General features: G+C 45.7%; 2 protein-coding genes across 2 annotated transcripts in view; one reads left to right on the top strand and one right to left on the bottom strand.

Moving 5' to 3' along the window:
• Positions 1-8,809, top strand: part of TPCN1 (two pore segment channel 1) — a 44,366-nt gene extending 35,557 nt beyond the window's left edge. The window contains exons 23-27 of the mRNA XM_081842191.1: positions 503-571; positions 1,363-1,447; positions 2,459-2,595; positions 4,548-4,628; positions 6,203-8,809. Of these exons, the coding sequence (XP_081698317.1) occupies positions 503-571; positions 1,363-1,447; positions 2,459-2,595; positions 4,548-4,628; positions 6,203-6,322 (492 nt within the window). The 3' untranslated portion in view covers positions 6,323-8,809. The remainder of the gene's footprint in view (positions 1-502; positions 572-1,362; positions 1,448-2,458; positions 2,596-4,547; positions 4,629-6,202) is intronic.
• A 1,482-nt stretch (positions 8,810-10,291) lies between these two features.
• SLC8B1 (solute carrier family 8 member B1) overlaps positions 10,292-17,352 on the bottom strand; it is a 32,856-nt gene continuing 25,795 nt past the window's right edge. The window contains exon 16 of the mRNA XM_081842192.1: positions 10,292-16,952. Within this exon, the coding sequence (XP_081698318.1) occupies positions 16,755-16,952 (198 nt within the window). The 3' untranslated portion in view covers positions 10,292-16,754. The remainder of the gene's footprint in view (positions 16,953-17,352) is intronic.

The following is a 17,352-nucleotide window of genomic DNA, read 5'->3' as shown; positions in this document are numbered from 1 at the left end:
ACTGGCCATTGGTCATTACAGGGAATATGCCAAACAAATGGGCACATGGAAGTGAAAAGTAGAGGGAGCCAGCGCAATATGATGCTGGTAGGAACGCTATACTAATGCTGGGAAGACCTGGGTTCGAACCCGCCACTCTCAAGCCTAAAGTCCACTGGGCGAACTTGAATTAGTGTCCCTCAGTTCACCCATTGAGGGGATGAAATGAGTGTGAGAAGAGATAGAAAGAAAAAGTTAAGTGAGTGAAACCCAGGCTCCTACTGGCCTGACTATTATAGTCAGTACGACCTTGTCAGAAACATAACAGTACCAGTTTAAACCAGCTGTACTCAGCTTCCCAGAAGAAATAACCGAAACATCAGAAACCTCTTTCCTGTTTCTCTCACATAGAAATAAACCTTCTAGAATCCTCCTGAACCAATCAGAATAGGAAAGCTCTCTGCACATCGGATCAATGCTTTCTGCGCTAAGAAATTACAACTGGCAATATTTTCCTTTTCAGGAAGGGGTGACATCAGAGACTTCGCACTGGAGCCGCCTCTATTTCATGATTTTCTATATTGTGACCATGGTAAGTGGAGTTGCCAACTGCGCTATTTTGTGAAGCAGTCCTGTGGCTACAGTCTGTATGTTGTGGTGCAGGGGTTGGGGCCTCCAGGCGTTGTTGGACTCCAACTCCCATCAGCCCCACACAATAGTCAGGGTTGATGGGAGCCGTAGTCCTGCAAATTCAGCAGGGCCACATGCTCCCTGCCCTATTCTGTAGCCTTCACAGTCACTCCCAAGGACCAGAAATATAGTTTGCCAGCAAAGCAGTCAAACTTTCCTTTTTGATTCATTGTCATCTGATGAAAGGTTGTAGCATCATTTATGGTTGATCCTAGAGCAAACTTGGGTCTCCAGCTGTTTTTGGACTACAACTCCCATTCTTATTATTTAGAAGACATCTGAAGGGAAGTTTTTAATGTTTGAAGTTTCATTCTGTTTTTAGTCCTCTGTTGGGAACCACCCAGAGTGGCTGGGGAAACCCAGCCAGATGGGCAGGGTATTTTTATTTTTATTTTTATTATTATTATTATTATTATTATTATTATTATTATTATTATTATCCTTGACTAGTAGGACCATTGGCCCAGGGATGATGGGAATTGTAGTCCCAAAACAGCTGGAGACCCAAGTTTGGGAAACCATGATCTATAGCCTGGTTTGTTCCCAGAGCTCAGAGTGGGCTACATTGTGCTAACCTCCAGTGACTGAACTGTCACCTTACCCTATTCCATAAGTCAGCTTGAGTAGAGCAGCGAAATAAATAATTTGGGTGAGCTGTTTTTGCATTGCACCGACCTTTTCCTTCCCCCACAGGTGGTGATGACAATAATTGTAGCCTTTATATTGGAGGCGTTCGTGTTCCGTATGAACTATAGCCGGAAGAACCAAGATTCAGGAGGTCAGTTGGGTCAGCCTTGCAACCTGTTTGTTTCCTTCCTTATTTATAATAATGTTTTCAGACCACCTCCCAGGCACCATATCAAAATGATGCACAAAACATAAATAAACGTGTGAGTGCAAAAAGCATAAAAAACTGTAAAAACAATGCAGAATAATCGTTAAAGGGGCTGGCTCATCCTAAGAGAGTGGAAACCAATGAACAGGCCTGTCATAGAATCATAGACCTGTAGAGCTGAAAGGGACTCCCAAGTTTTATCAAGTCCAACCTCCTGTGTTGTAGGAGTCACAGCAGGAATCAACTTTTTAAAAGTGCCTTCAAAAGATTCTGTACATTAAAAGCAACAGTGCCTGCTGAAAGATTGGGACTACAGTGGTACCTCGGGTTACATACACTTCAGGTTACATATGCTTCAGGTTACAGACTCTGCTAACCCAGAAATAGTAAGAACTTTGCTTCAGGATGAGAACAGAAATCGTGCTCTGGCAGCGCGGTGGCAGCGGGAGGTCCCATTAGCTAAAGTGGTGCTTCAGGTTAAGAACAGACCTCCGGAAGGAATTAAATACTTAACCCGAGGTACCACTCTAGGGGCATTGAATGGGTGTGGAAGCACTTTTGAGCCTTTTTATTTATTTATCCAACAGCCATTGGCCTTCTATGGGCCACACGGGACAGGCAGGCAGGACTAGCAGTCGCCTGATGTCATCATATATCAGGTCCCCCAAATGTCAAGCCAAAATTCTTCAGCAATGAAGCATCACATTGCGGATGCCTTGTGAGCGAGCTCCCCCATTCTTCCTCTGCAGCCACGTTTTGAACTCCACCTCCCCCCGCTGGGCGCTGTGTGATGACGTCATGTGTATGGCCCGGTGGGCGTGCGTGGCTTGCCCAAAATGGCCCTGTGGGCCAAGTCAAAGAGGCTTGGGCAAGCCTGATTTTGCCTGAAGTTTCCTTGCCACTTTCCCCTTCCGTTACCCAGACAAGCCTTGTCCTTGCCTTTCTCCTCTGCAGAAGACATGGGCATTGTTTTCGAGAGAGAAGTCTCCAAGGAAGAACTGACAGCTGTCGCAGAGCTATATGGAAGGAACTGCATTGCCTCGGCTGTCAGCCAGCTGCTCAAGGTCATTTCCCAGATGGACAGGCACAGGGTGAGTAATGGGGACTGGAATTCCAGCATCTTCTGTTCGCTACTTTCCAGGTATCCTCTCTCACCTCGCCACCACTTGGCTGGTCTTGTTCAGAATGATAAGACTTAAGTTACTTCTGATTTAGAATGCTAGAGGGTATCCCTCTGTGGCCACTGGTCCTTGAAGAGGAAGGTAACAGAGCAATTCAGATTCCCCCATGCTCCACATGTTGCATATTTTTCCAGCACAGATTATTGGGGGGGTGGGGGGGTGGAGATGCACACACTAGAATGCCACAATAAGCATGTACAATGGTACCTCGGGTTACATACGCTTCAGGTTACATACACTTCAGGTTACAGACTCCGCTAACCCGGAAATAGTACCTCGGGTTAAGAACTTTGCTTCAGGATGAGAACAGAAATCGTGCTCCGACGGCGCGGCGGCAGCAGGAGGCCCCATTAGCTAAAGTGGTGCTTCAGGTTAAGAACAGTTTCAGGTTAAGAACGGACCTCCGGAACGAATTAAATACTTAACCTGAAGTACCACTGTAGTAGATTTCTTCAAATAACCACACCATTGTGATGTTTATGGCAACTTCGTTTGCCCTTAGTCATAGCAGTGGCTGCTTGGGGACTCACAAAAGTGGAGTCCCCAAACCTTTATTTTACACAGGATCATATAGAGAGGCATTCCCTTTACACAGGTGTAGAAATTAAGTCCCATTATCAGAGGAAAATCACGCCTGCATTATACAGGCTAGATGCCTGGTTCAGAAGAACAGGATGCATCCTCTATTAAACTAGCCCGAGGCTGAGTTTTTCTTCCACAAATGTTCTCAACACCATTTTACAGTTGGAGTAAGCAGATTCTCCTAACAATATAATTTCACGTACTTGTTTTTACATCCCTTCCAGCATTCGAAACCTCCATTGTTCTAGGCAAATTTAGAGACAGGGAATTTCATTACCACAAGCAGTTTCTGAGCTCTGAGCACAGTACTGTGCCTCAGATTTCTGGTTAAAACTGCAGAATGGAAGGAAAGGAGGACCTTTTTTTGCCTCCCCACTTCCAGCTACTCTCTGAAGACTGGAGAAGAGACCCTCTTAAGAATATTAGGGGGGGTAGGCAGGGGAAAGACTAGACCATGTGAAGAATGAACATAATATTTTATATAAAAGCGCACCTAGACATTTCATTGTTGCGCCCATAACCTAGGTTTCAGGTGCCATTTAGCTCCTAGCTTTCATATCTCATTTTTGAACACTGATCGCTTCACATGTAGGCTATCTATCAAGCATATACTATAATTCCCCCTACAGGCACCAGGTTCCCATAACTTCAGCTTCCTGACAAACTCATGTAGGTGTGTAATATTCACATCTTAACAGTGTGTACATGCCCCGCCCCCAAATGCACACAGAGCTGCATAGGAAAAAACCAAAACCTGTCCCCCTGTTTGGCCTGCGGATTCCAACCATCAGTTTCATTTATTTGTATCTAGTCATCAGAAAATTCCAAAACTAACATTTAACAGAAGGGAAATAGCACAAGGTAACATCATTGGGAGTTAACTCTGATCTTAATAAGGTACAACATGAACAAGTTTAAATGCTGAATTTTAAGCAAATCACACCAATGTTTCCATTTAATTAAAAGGATTGTTCTTGCTTTAACTAATATTAAAATTAAATGAATTTATGCAAATCCGAATAAAATCATGTAAGACATAAATGCCCCCCGTTTTCAAGAATTTATCTCCTCTTATCTGATAGAAAGCCTGCAGCGGTCACAGTTGCGCATTTGTCTTGAGTTCCCTGTAGATAAAGTTAGGGATGTGCTCAGGTCTCTCTTGGTGGCGAGATCCCTGTGTGCTTCTAGCAGCACCTGTATTAACTATGACCCAACTCTGGCACCCTTCAGAGGCAGTTGCCTTCTTCCTTCCTCTTACTGCTTCTCTTCCATCATTTTAGCAAACGTCCATGCTGTTCCTGGGGCGGCGATCGAGGACCAAAAGCGATTTAAGCATGAGAATGTATGAGGAAGAGATACAGGTAAGATGTGTGAAACTGCTCGCATCCTAGTTATGGTTATGCAATGGTCCCTGTAGCTTGGTGGACTCAGGGATCTTCTCGGAGGTGCTGCCAGCCCCATAAAAAAAGGTAAAGGTAAAAGACCCCTGACAGTTAAGTCCAGTTGCAGACGACTCTGGGGTTGCGCCGCTCATCTCACTTTACAGGCCGAGGGAGCAGACATTTGTCCACAGACAGTTATTCCGGGTCATGTGGCCAGCATAACTAAGCCGCTGCTATCACAACGGAACAGCGAAACCAGAGCAGCACACAGAAACACCGTTTACCTTCCCGCTGGAGCGGTACCTATTTATCTACTTGCACTTTTTGGCATGCTTTCGAACTGCTATGTTGGCAGGAGCTGGGACCGAGCAACGGGAGCTCACCCCATCGCAGAGATTCAAACTGCCGACTTTCTGACCGGCAAGCCCAAGAGGCTCAGTGGTTTAGACCACAGCTCCAAATAAATACTGTCTAGGAGAGTGGGCAACTTTCCCTAGCTGCACACCTTTAAAGCAGAGGTGGGGACTCTGTCTTCGCCTCATGCTGTTGGGGCTACACTACCTTTCTATCTTCCCAGACCATTGGCTATGCTCACTGGGGCGGATGGGAGTTGGAGTCTAGCCAGCTGTTCTTAATGTTGTAATGCGCCCTAGGACCTTAAGGTAAAGGATGGGCAATAAATGGCCCAGAACCACAATACCTCAAGGACCGCCTCTCTCCTGGACCCTCAGGTCATATTCTGAGACCCTCCTTCGTGTGCCCTCCTTCATGAAATGTCTGGAAGGTGGTAACACAAGAACAGGCCTTTTCTGCAGTGGCTCCACACTTGTTGAATGCTCTTCCTAGGGAAGTTCAACTGGCGCCTTCATTATACACTTTTAGGCGCCAGGAGAAGACATTCCTCTTTAACCAGGCCTTTGGCTGATTGACATACCGTGTATAAGAGGCCACCTATTTTTGGGGACTCAAAATTAAGAAAATTGGGGGAGATTGCCCCCGTGTATAAGACTACCCCCCTTTTTACCATTATTTTTTAGTAAAAAAAAAACCCCCTGTCTTATACAGTAGCACCTTAGCTTACGTTACCCTTGGGTCATGTAAACGTCAGGTTGTGAAAGTGGCAAACCCGGAAGTGTTTCACCACATGCGCATGCGCAGAAGCGCTCTACCGTGCCATGCTCAGAGGCAGTCCCTCCGGTTGCGGAAACCTTGGGATCTAACTGGAGCTCTGGAACGGATCCCGTCCGCAACCGGAGGTACCACTCTACATGGAAAAGTACGGTACCTTTTAAATGTGTAGTGGAGGGAAATTATTGGTTTGTTTTTGTTCTTATTTTTATGATGTGTTTTGAGTTTTTTAATAATGTTTTTTGTTGTGATGTGCCTTGAGATGATGGTGCTTAAGAATAACAACAACAACAATAATGCTATTATTATTACAAGCAGAATATTGGGTTCGTGCACAATTCATTGCAGACCTTCACGATTTGAGGGCAGGTTGTGGGTGTGGGAAATGAAATGATCCCAGTATTGTTGCCTCTTCCCCCCCACAGGAGTGGTATGAAGAGCACTCCAGGAAAGAAGAAAGGCAGTTTCCCTGGCAGGATGACCAGTCGCTCCATCAGCCCTCGCCGTTTCCAGGCCTCCGCCAGCGCTCTCAGACCATTATCTAAGCCCAGCTAACCTAAGCTGCTTTGTCTGCTATGCATTAACCACCCCATTTACTTACTTTGCAAAGTACGTCTCAAATTAATGCATAGCGTAGCCTGGCAGAAGAAGGTCTCCTAGCGCTCTTGTGTAAGAGAGTTTCGGCTCTCCCTTTTGCAAAAGCTCATCCCTGTACTAGGGCCTTTAAGGCATAACCAGAGTACTGCAAGATGGCTGGGCATTATGCAAGGGACTGGGGCTGGTTAACAGGGTAGCCACAGTGAATGCTTCTGGGATTTGTCTAGTGTAAAGCAGCCTGGGGTTAATTTGGCTATCTTTCCCCAGTACAGCTGGATAAAATAGTCAGCGGAAGTTATACAATCAGGCTGCTTTCCCCCCGGGCATTCCAGCCTCCCAGAAGTGGGTGGTTGGCATCAGCAGAAAAAACAAAACACCACCATTTACTGCCACAATTTGCCTGTCTGTAACTGTTACTAGGCTGCCCAGTTTTCAGCAGGACTGCCCTTTTGAGGTTCAGTTCTGTCCTCATCATCTCCATAATGGTTCAATAAGCTGCTGTGGCTCTACAGCATTTTCCCTTCTCCAACAAGGTTTGTTCCCTGTTGGGCAGAAGTCCTCTACTCACAAACTGGCTGAAACCTGGGAACTGGTGAATGAAGGAATCCTACCACTGCAACTAGCAGAGGGCTGCTCGTCGTGGTGGAAGCAGCTCAGCCTGTGGGCATGTGTTAAAAGCAATAACTTTGAAAGAAGGAAAACTGACCAAGGTGTAATCCTGCAGTCACTGCACAGCAGGGTCCAGGTTGATCCTCATCACTTGCTGCAATTTAATATTTTTTTTTTTTAAATTACCAGCTCCTTATTAGCCGTTGGCTCTGTCTGACAGCCCTCCACCACACAAGCTAGAGGTAAACAGAGATGCAGCAGAGTTCTCGTTTGGTTTGCAATATAAATATTTGACAACATGTAATGCTTGCCGCAAATATGACGGTACTGCAGCCTTCCCAAATTCTTCCCCGGCTTAGAATGTTACTCTGAGCTGGAGAAGAATTCCATGCCTCCCACCTACCTACCTAAACTCTGTTGCTTATAAGCAGGGGGGAAAGGTCTTTCTCCCCATGAACTGTTAATATTCCCAGGAGCACTGGGAAATGGGAGCTTTCCTTCTCCTCTTGACTATATGCCATAGCAGCACAAAGTGAAGGTAAAGGGGAAGAGACAGAATTTCCTGCTGCAAGATAAACAAGTGTGAAGGTGCTTTTATTTGTCCAATTTTAACTTTAGTAGGCTCATAATAAGCCAAGCTATTTCCCAGGTGGTTTTTTGTTTTTTTTTTTTTTAAAAAGAATAAGGGCTTATTCTGAGCAAATCTGTGTTACCACAAGTGAGTAAGACAGCGTAGCGTGTGTTTGCAGAATCCTGAAGACAGATGAGGCGCTTTCCCTATGGTGGTCAGGGAAGATGTTCCCTTGAGACAGAAGCAACCATTGGTCTTGCAGAACCTGCCTCTAGGCAGATTCTAAAACCCCAGATAGTGGCCTGCTCAGGGAAGCCATGCCTGTTTAACTCAGTTCCAGCCTTCCTTAAGGAGAGATCGGATATGTACAGCAGTACCAAGTGCTGCCTAAGATGAGGATGAGAGTTCTGTGGAAGTTTGGGGTTCACGCACTGCAGAAAACATCAACCACCAGTGATTGCTGCTCCTGCCTTTTTTTTGGGGGGGCGCATATAACTTATTTGCTGATGGAAGGCAAATTCCGACCTCGTAATGGTGAAATGGAAGTTTTGTGCCCCTTCGTGTACTAGACCACTAACTAGCCCAAGGCTAGCCAGTGTGTCGGCCTCTAGATGTGGGTGAGCTCCATCAGCCCTGCATGGCCAGAGATGATGGGAAATGGAGCCCATCCACAGATGGAGGGCGCCGTGTTGGCTACCCCTTGAACTAGACTAAGGATCAAACCTGTGTGCAGCATATATCTGGGCCAACAGCCACCTCCACTGATTATAGACACTTGGGGCCACTATTCTTAAAAAGTGTTTTTCTCCTAATAGCTGAGTACAGTTTCTGCTGCTCTACAAAGCTGGAGTCGGAGGCTTTGAGGGAACACAATTGCTCTCTGCAGAATATTGCTGTTGTGGTTTCAGAACCGAGAAATGCTTCCTGAGCTGTACTGCTAACTAACTGACCTGTCACTCAACTTGCACTGTATATGCCCCCCTCCCCAACTCCTTACCAGAATAAGCTAGTGATAATTCCAGAAACTGCTTCTTGCAGGATGGAAGGGAAAACAAACCTCAGCGAGTCTACCTTCTAACTTGTCTTTTCTCCTTGGCTTCCTCCAACACTTAACTCCAAAGACAATCACTTGCAGGAACGTAACACGATGGGAGGTTTTGTTCGCTGCGAGTTTGTATGGCAACTGTAATGATGACGTCTGAAACAGTGTTATAGAGATATTTACAGGCACATTTAATAAACCTTTTAAAGTGTTCCTTTCTTCGTTTTCTGCATTTATTTGCAAAGGGCATTGGGGTAGGTGAAACAGCTACTGAACTGCACAGACCACTTCCTGTGGCCAGAGTGCTTCTTTTCAAAGAAGTATGCAAGCCAAATGTAGAGCTTTCATGTTTTCACAACTGCACATGCCGTCTACTCACAGAAAAAATAAAATAGAGACCTAAGTGTTAAGAAGCCTTTGTCTCCCTTCACCTTCCATCTGCTTACATGTCTGCTTACATTTAAAGCTCCTCCTTACGGAACCTGTTCACCCCACCCTTCCCCCTTTTCCTAAATTGGAGGTGGTTTTTGGTCACTGCCTCTATTTAGTTTGTAAGCCAAAAGCAATGGCTGTTCAATTCTTCTTTTGTACAGTAGCACTACTAAGCAAGCTTAGGCATTTTATGGAGAGTAACTCTTCCTCTACAGTGCTCATGCAGACCCTCCAAGTGTCCCTATTTTCGAGGGACAGTCCCAGATTTACAGAAGCCATCCTGGTTTCTGATTCGATTCCAGAATGTCCCATTTCCCCCTTAGGAAGTTCCTATTTTCATCAGAGAAATGTTGGAGGGTATGGAGTTATGCTACCCCCGAGCCAAGGAGATAAGTCATCTGAAGGCAGCCCTGTATAGTTTTATTATGGTTTTTATATATGTTGGAAGCCACCCAGAGTGTCTGGAACAACCCAGATGGACAGGGTTTAAATAAAAAAATTATGGAATAGGACATCCTTATTTTCATCAGAGAAATTCTGGATGGTATGCTAATGCACAACACACTATTGATGGTTTGCATACTCCTTGCACATAAATCCTCTTTCAGCGTCGGAACTGTGCAGCGGCGTAGCGTGGGTTGTCAGCACCCGGGGCAAGGCAAGTAATTTGCGCCCCTAACCCCTAACCTGCCGCCGCTGCCAGCTTCTTCTTGCTGCTGCCTGGGCTGGGGTATTTACGGTAAGGTAGCCACGGCGGCGGGTCCGTGTCAGGTGATCTGAGGCGAGTTGCCGCTGGTGCTGCCGCCCAAACGACGCCGCTTGCCCGGAGGAGGGCAGAGAGGCGAGGAAAATGCAACATGGCCCAGCAGCTGCAGCAGCGGCGGTGGCGGGGCTGTGATGAGGGGCTGCCTGGCACGCCCTCTGCGGCCCTGACGCACGGGGACCGTGGCGAGCGCTGAGAGCCGCTTCCTGCCGGACGCCTTCAGCCCGGACTCGCGCACAGCTCGTCGGTTACGCAAGACATGGGGCTCTGCTACAGCCTGCGCCCGAGGTTCTTCGGCGACTCTGGAGGCGGCAAGCGCCCCCCCCAGATGTTGTGCCCGGTGCGGCCGGCCCCCCCTGCACCCCCCATGCTACGCCACTGGAACTGTGGTAAAAAGTGAGGTGCGTGGCCTGGACAAACTCCTGTGGACCGGAGACAGGTTTGATTTGGTCTCTAGCATTGAAGTTCCCCAGCCCCAGTACAGCACTGAAGACAAGTAGTAGTAATTGTGTTTTGCCTTTATTAACATACCAGATGTTATGCTGTGCTGAGCAGAGAAAAGGGTTTAACAGGAAGGGAGAGTACTGCATGTATTGGCACCTGATGCAAATGCCTGATATGCAGTTAAGTCTTAAGGTTGAAGGAGATTCCTTAGAATAGCAAGCAACATTCAAGAAAGCACTGGCTACTTTCCTTCAAAAAACCTGACTGTGTATACTTTTAATGATGCACACAACTCATATCCATTTGGGTTCATGGTCCAGAAGTTGATTGCAGCAACTCTTGGCTTCATATAACAACCCTAATCTCTAGCTCCCAGCACCAACAATTCATATAACAAAGCAAATTTTACAACCCACTCCCCAAGGAGATTCCTCAAGCACAGCTTTCTCGCAGCTGTAAGGGAAAGAACAAAAAGAGCTGGCCGAAATCTGCTTAGTTGCCTCCAGTAGGTTTTTAATAACAAACAAATAGAATTGGCCACTCAAACTAGCCCTGTAACAGCTTATACCCATTATTATTCATAGCGATGGCTCAGGGTGAGTTCTCTCTTCAGTGTTATCGTTCTGAGGTAGATTTGTTAAATAGAGACAACACTTGTCCGAAGCTACACTTTGCTACATAAGACGAGAGGGGTTTTAAAAGTATAATCTCCTAAGCATAAAAGAAGTCTACCTTGTTCTGTTGTTTGGGATCCATTACAATTAGTGGTGAGGACATGTGACCTGAAACAGAAGTTTGCTGTCGCTTAGCTTCCAACTTAGAAATGTGTCCTCTCTCTATTTGCCATTTTGGGAAACAGCAGAATGCAGTGGGGATGAAACATTGGGTGGCAGAAAGCAGAACCACTGAAGTTAATGAACATACCTAACTTGGGTTAATTTCATTGGGCCTACTCTGAGCAGGAACTTCATTGAATACAAACCTCCCACCAAAAACAATAAATTGCATGGAGAGCAGCAATCGGGATTCCTTCAGGATTTCTACTACCATTATTTCAGGATTCTCCCAGCTGACAGATTTAAGAGCCTTTGTATACACTGACATAAAAGCAGCAAACCCTTCCAGCTTTCTGTCCTTCAACTACAGGCTGCCATTTGCACCAGCTGGTACCCTGGAGCAGCTATCAGGGCTCCATCAGCATCTGTCAGCACTAATGTCTGACCTGAGAAACCAGATGGGTAGGCAGCCATTTTAATTTCCCATGGTGCTACAGTGTGGGCATAGTAGGGACCCTATCGTAGAGCACTTTGCCAACCCTGTAGTGACTTTGCTTCTGGGTAATGGTTATATGTGATAATTTCTGCATAGGGTTTGCACAGACACAGAAGGATTCCTTGGCAAAACTCCTCAGAACGGAGAATGGTTCTACTTGAAGGTGCACAGAGCTTAAGAGCACAGAACAACTGAGGTACAAAACGGTTGCTATAAAACAAATTGGCAATGAAAATCACAGGGGGAGGAAATATTATAAAAATACAGATGTCTTTGTTACAATAAAATCATCACCATGCAGATAAACACTCCAGTAATAAATCCTGTATGGTATACGTTTTGAATATGCCAAATACTTCCCACCACAAATGTCTTCCATCAATGGTGTCATGTAAAACAAAGAAAATGACAAATAGCTAAAAACATTTTAAAAACAAACAAAAAAACACCTACCAATCCAGGATAAACAAACAAGCAAACAAAACCCAACCTTGGTTTTGGCTCTTGCATACAAAACTTTAGAGAACAAAACACTTCAAAACTTCCATTGAAAACATCAATCTTGAAGAAAACTGTCAATTTCAATAAGTCCTAATTATGCTAATACAAACTTCAGCCTTACCAAATGTCTGCATTAACTTGCAAAGTCTTGAGAAGGTTAAATCTGAATCAAAGCCTACTGGTATCAGCTTGTCATTATTTATCCAAGACGCGCTGACATTTTTAAAGAGAGCTAAATCACATTTATTTATTCATTTCCTTCCCAACCTTCACCCTAAGGTCCCTGGGAGGGTTACAATATTAAAACACAATTAAAAACATATTTAAACAACATGCAATCATAAAAATAAGGTGGACCCTAAAAGTAATTTAGTTTCCCTGATGCTATCTTAGGCCTTTGCAGACCTTTTGTTCTGAAATGTATTTGGCACATGTTGAAGAAGACTTTACAAGATTTGCCCTACTAAGTTCATTACTGGGTGTTTCCTAAATATGATAAATTTTACTGTAATAAAGATTTATGTATTTAATCTATTCTCCCCCTTAACTCTCAGAATCCTTTTTTAAAAACACCTAAAAACATTTTAAAACATCTTTAAAATTGCTGACGTTTCATCAAGTGATAAAATTTGTAGTTTGCAGGTACACCAAAGTAAGGAATAAATGGAGTGTGATACCACTAAGAGCTTCTTCCCAATATATGAGTTTGTCTACTGTAGATGTGAGGAACCTTTAGCTCTTCAGACATACCTGAACTATAGCTCCCATCAGCCCTGGCAAGCATGGTCAATGGGCTAGGGGCTGATGGGAGTTGTAGTTCAGCAAATAGCTAGAGGACCAGAGGTCATCCACCACCCCACCACCTGGGTCTATTGCTTCTGGTTAGTAACATTTAAACCTAATAGCGATACTAGTGAGATGACTTCCTAGAGCAGGGATGGAGGAAACCAGTGGCCTTCCAGAGGCTGTTGGGACTTCAACTCCCATCAGGCCCTCACAGCACGGCCAGCAGAGAAGAATGATGGGAGTTGAGGTCCAGAAACACCTGGAGGGCCCACAGGTTCCTTCATCCCCATCACAGAGAAACACTTGGAAATGGATACAGTCATACCTTAGTTCTCGAATGGCTTTGTTGTCGAACAAATTGGCTCCGGAGCACTGAAAACCTGGAAGTAAGTGGTCCAGTTTTCGAACGTTTTTTGGAAGCTGAACATCTGATGTGGCTTCGACTTCAGTGCCGGAAGCTCCTGCAGCCAATCGGAAGCTGCACCTTAGTTTTTGAACAGTTTCGGGAGTCAAACAGACTTCCGGAATGGATTAAGTTCAAGAACCAAGGTATGACTGTATTCCCCAACCACAGGCCATAAATAATAATTGAATGCCAAGGAAGATACTTATGAGTAAAATAGCATAAGAGAAGCCTGCTGGATGAGACCAGTGGCATATCTAGTATAGCATCAAGGGCCGCCCAGATGTCCCAGTGCGACACTGGCAGCCAGGACCTGAGCATGAAAGCACTTTCTGTCCTGTGGTTTCCTAGCAACTGGTATTCAGAAGCACCCTAAGTTAGCTGGATGGAGTTTGCTATCCAGTTTTCCTTTTGCCTTTGAGTTCTTGTGTTGCACAGCAGGACTTAAAGCGCTGCCCATGTCCAGTTCTCCACCTCCAAAGAACCTACTAGCTGTAACCATTCAGACATTCTCTGTGGTTTTCCCATTGTGTCACTCTGAATGAGGCAAGTTAAAACAAGGTAGTGGGAAAAGTTATAGGTTTCCAAACACTGATGAATGAAACATTCTGAGATCGGATACCAGCAGACAGAATTGCCCAACGGAGAGAAACCGGCAGGGCCCTTTTTTTGAGGAACAACGGGACAGGGGAAAGCTTTTTGGGACGTCTTTGTCCAGTCCCACCGTCTGGGTGGATTAACCAAGCTGGCCAACTGTGCAAGGCTCCCAGACTTCCTGTTGCTCAACACGGGTGCTGAAAAGCTTGTGTGATCCTGCGGCGCATTGGTCAAGAGCTGATCCCAGGAATAAAACTGCCTCGTCATGCCTCTGGCTCCCAGGATGAAAGTGACTGGAAATCAGCAGCGAGTCATCAAATCACATGCAGCAAGATGCACTTGTGCAAACTCAGCTTACAATTTTGCTGGCCCGGAATGAAACAAAATAAAACAGGATTGCTGCAAAAAAAGTGTGTGTGGGGGGAAGTGACAATAACACAGCAGGCCACAACACACACAAGTGCCTCAGGTTGTGCAAACATGCTCATGATGCCACAACTTTTGCAGTCTGTAGTTGTACCCTGGGCTATAATCTGAGTACTCAAAGGGCATCATTTCCACCTCCCAAAAAACCCTCCAGAGAACAAAGCAGTTAATAGTGCAATCCGATCCACGTCTACGTAGAAGTAAGTCTTAATTCAATGGGGCTTGCTCCTAGGTAAAATGAGGTTAGGATTGCAGCCTTAATGATTCAGCCAGCATTCCTCCCCGCTTTTTGAATGGAAATGATCAAAGGCTGGGATGATACAGACGCCCCACTCAGCCCAGATATTCTTAAAGGAATGCCTCTGAGCACGTTAAAAGATAGAAGCAGCTACATCCAACACCAGCTCTACTGAAAGCAGCCCCATTGAAATGAATGGAGCTAAGTGAGTTCTGTTTGATGACTTCAATGGGTCTACTTCTGTGCAGAAGCAGCCTTGGATATGAAAGCCAAGAAGTTTCCTGGCACAATGGTGAAGGGGGTGGGGGGGAGAGGCCAAGAATAAATACGTTTTCTGAAAGGCAGAAAAAGGCATCCAACGTTCCTAGTGAGAGTTTTGACAGAAACCAGAAACGACACACAAGGTTGGAGGCCAGTAACTTATGAGCATGGAAAGTGGAATAGCTATGGTGCCCTTGCATTTAGACCACATCTGGCAAAAGAGGAGGGTTGGGGGGGGCACAAAATACTGACCAAACCCATTTGCCAGACGACGACCACATTGGCACCATTCATTTAAAGCACTATGATACCTCTTTAAACAGTTATGGAGCTCCCCCTCCCAAAAAAGAATTTTATTAAGGGTACTGAAAGTTGTGGGGAGGCCCTTATTCCACTCCCAGAGCTACAATTCCCAAGCTTCCCTGTGAAGAGGAATTGACTGTTAAACCGCTCTCAGAATTGTTGCTCTCGGAAGGGAATAAGGGTTCTCCTAAGAACTTTCGGCACTATTAAGAAACTACAGCTCCCAGAATTCTTGGGGAAGCCATGACTGCTTAGAAGTGCCACCATAGTGCTTTTAAATGTGTGGTGTGTGAATTTGGGTAACAAATGGGAGCATTTCTGCTGAATCCACTACAACGTTGCAGCCTGGAATTGTTCCTGTCCCAGCCTCTAGTCCATTCCCATGTTTTCCATCCCACTTCCAAAAAACTCACAGCACTCAGTGACCACCAATGACATTCAGCTGGGCTGCCTGCAGTCATGGGGACCCCTTCGCAACCAGCAAGGAGGTCTGGGTAACCACTGTTATCTCTTCAATGAGGTTGGTCCATGACAGATCACCACATTAAAGGGGAAAGAATACATTAACTGCTAAATCTCTGTTTTGCTTAAAATTGCTGTACCCTTTCACTCCAACTGTACAACATCTGTGCTACCGAATCTCAAACTTTTGAACTGTTGAAATATATACAACAAAAAATTAATCCATTTGAGTTGGGCGACTCAAATTGGGTCTTTAAACCCGAAAATGTTAAGCAATGTGGATTAAAGTCATTTCAGGGGCCCCTCAGGGATTAGGGGCCCTGGAGCTTAAGCTTCACTCATTTCATAGTACAGTCGTACCTTGGAAGGCGAACAGAATCTGTTCTGGAACTCCGTTCAACTTCCAAAACATTTGAAAACCAAAGTGTGGCTTCTGATTGGCTGCAGGAAGCTCCTGCAGCCAATTAGAAGTGCAGAAGGCCCGTCGGACATTCGGCTTCCAAACATACTTCGCAAACTGGAACACTCACTTCCGGGTTTGCAGTGTTGAAGATCCAAAACGTTCAAGAACTAAGCTGTTCGAAAACCAAGGTACGACTGTAGATCCGCCCCTGGCACTCACTGCTGAATACTGGAAATAAAAGGGTGTTGTGTGAATGGTTGTTTTTTTTTTTTAAATGCAATACCTCTTAGTTGTAAATTTGCAGTTTCCAACCAAAACTTGAGAAAACTAAGAGCCACGAGAAGTACATACTGGGAGCAGTATGCTTTACCATCTTTCAACACAGACAGGATCTAAAAACCACTCCTTGCAAAACCCATCCCGAAAAAACCTGACAATGTTCTTTTCTTTTTTTAAAAAAAGATTTTGTTTAAAACCTAAATAATGCCTTTCCTTATAAGAAAAGTTAATACTGATTGGGGGAACTGGTGGCCTGTCCCCAAGACCAAATGATCCCTGACTTATAATATAGGTCTTTAAAAGCAGGTGGCACCCTTGTGCATTGAAAGACCGCAGCAACCTAACAAGATCTTGCCCGGGGCTCTGCATAAGTTTCCGAGGTTTGAGTTGTGGTCTTGCTTCCCTCCGAGCAGCGGGTAACAGTCAAACCTGACAACCAGGTCCCTTTGGGCACTCGCCGGAGGTGTGTGCTTGTTGCAAGGCACTGTCTTCAAGTAGAGCAGCTCGGTCGCAAGAGGGGGACATGTGCAACCCCATCACTATTCCGCGACAACGTCAGAAGGAGGTCCATGATGAGAGATGTCTTCTTCAGATGGAGGCAAGCCGGATCACTCTGAACTCTGTCAGCAGCGCAACGGTCAAGAAGACTAGGTAGTAGACAATGAGGCAGCAGCCATAGCCATGCCCCAGATGGAAGCACTGAGCCGGCACAGAGAGGAAGGAGAAGATCAGGCTGAGGCCCAGTGCGCCAGCCAGGATCCACACCAGAAGGCCCTCGGATTCCAGCTGCAAAGGGGAGACCGGAAAAGGGGAGTGAGCACACCAGATGCCATGGAGGACTAGACCTCACACAGGACAGCCAAAGTGGGCAAGGGCTGTGGCTCAGTGGTAGAACATCTGCCTTGCACGCAGAAGGTCCCAGGTTCAAAGCCTGGCATCTCCAGGTTGAGCTGGGAAATACTTCCTTGTCTGAATTCCTGGAGAGATGCTGCAAGCCAGTGTAGACATTGCTGAAATAGATGGGCTGGCTCAGGGTAAAGCAGCTACCCATGTTGTGCCCTCCAGATGTTGTTGGGCTACATCTCTCATCATCCCTGACTGTTGGACATGAACATGGCCAGCCTGGCTTCAGTTGTCTATGCTCTGGTAAAGACTATTGCAAAGCACTGTACTTAGGGCTGCCTTT

The sequence above is a fragment of the Podarcis erhardii genome, assembly GCF_964252035.2.
Source record: "Podarcis erhardii genome assembly, chromosome: 15".
Taxonomy (NCBI): Eukaryota; Metazoa; Chordata; class Lepidosauria; order Squamata; family Lacertidae; genus Podarcis; species Podarcis erhardii.
This window is presented reverse-complemented; position numbering and strand designations above follow the sequence as displayed.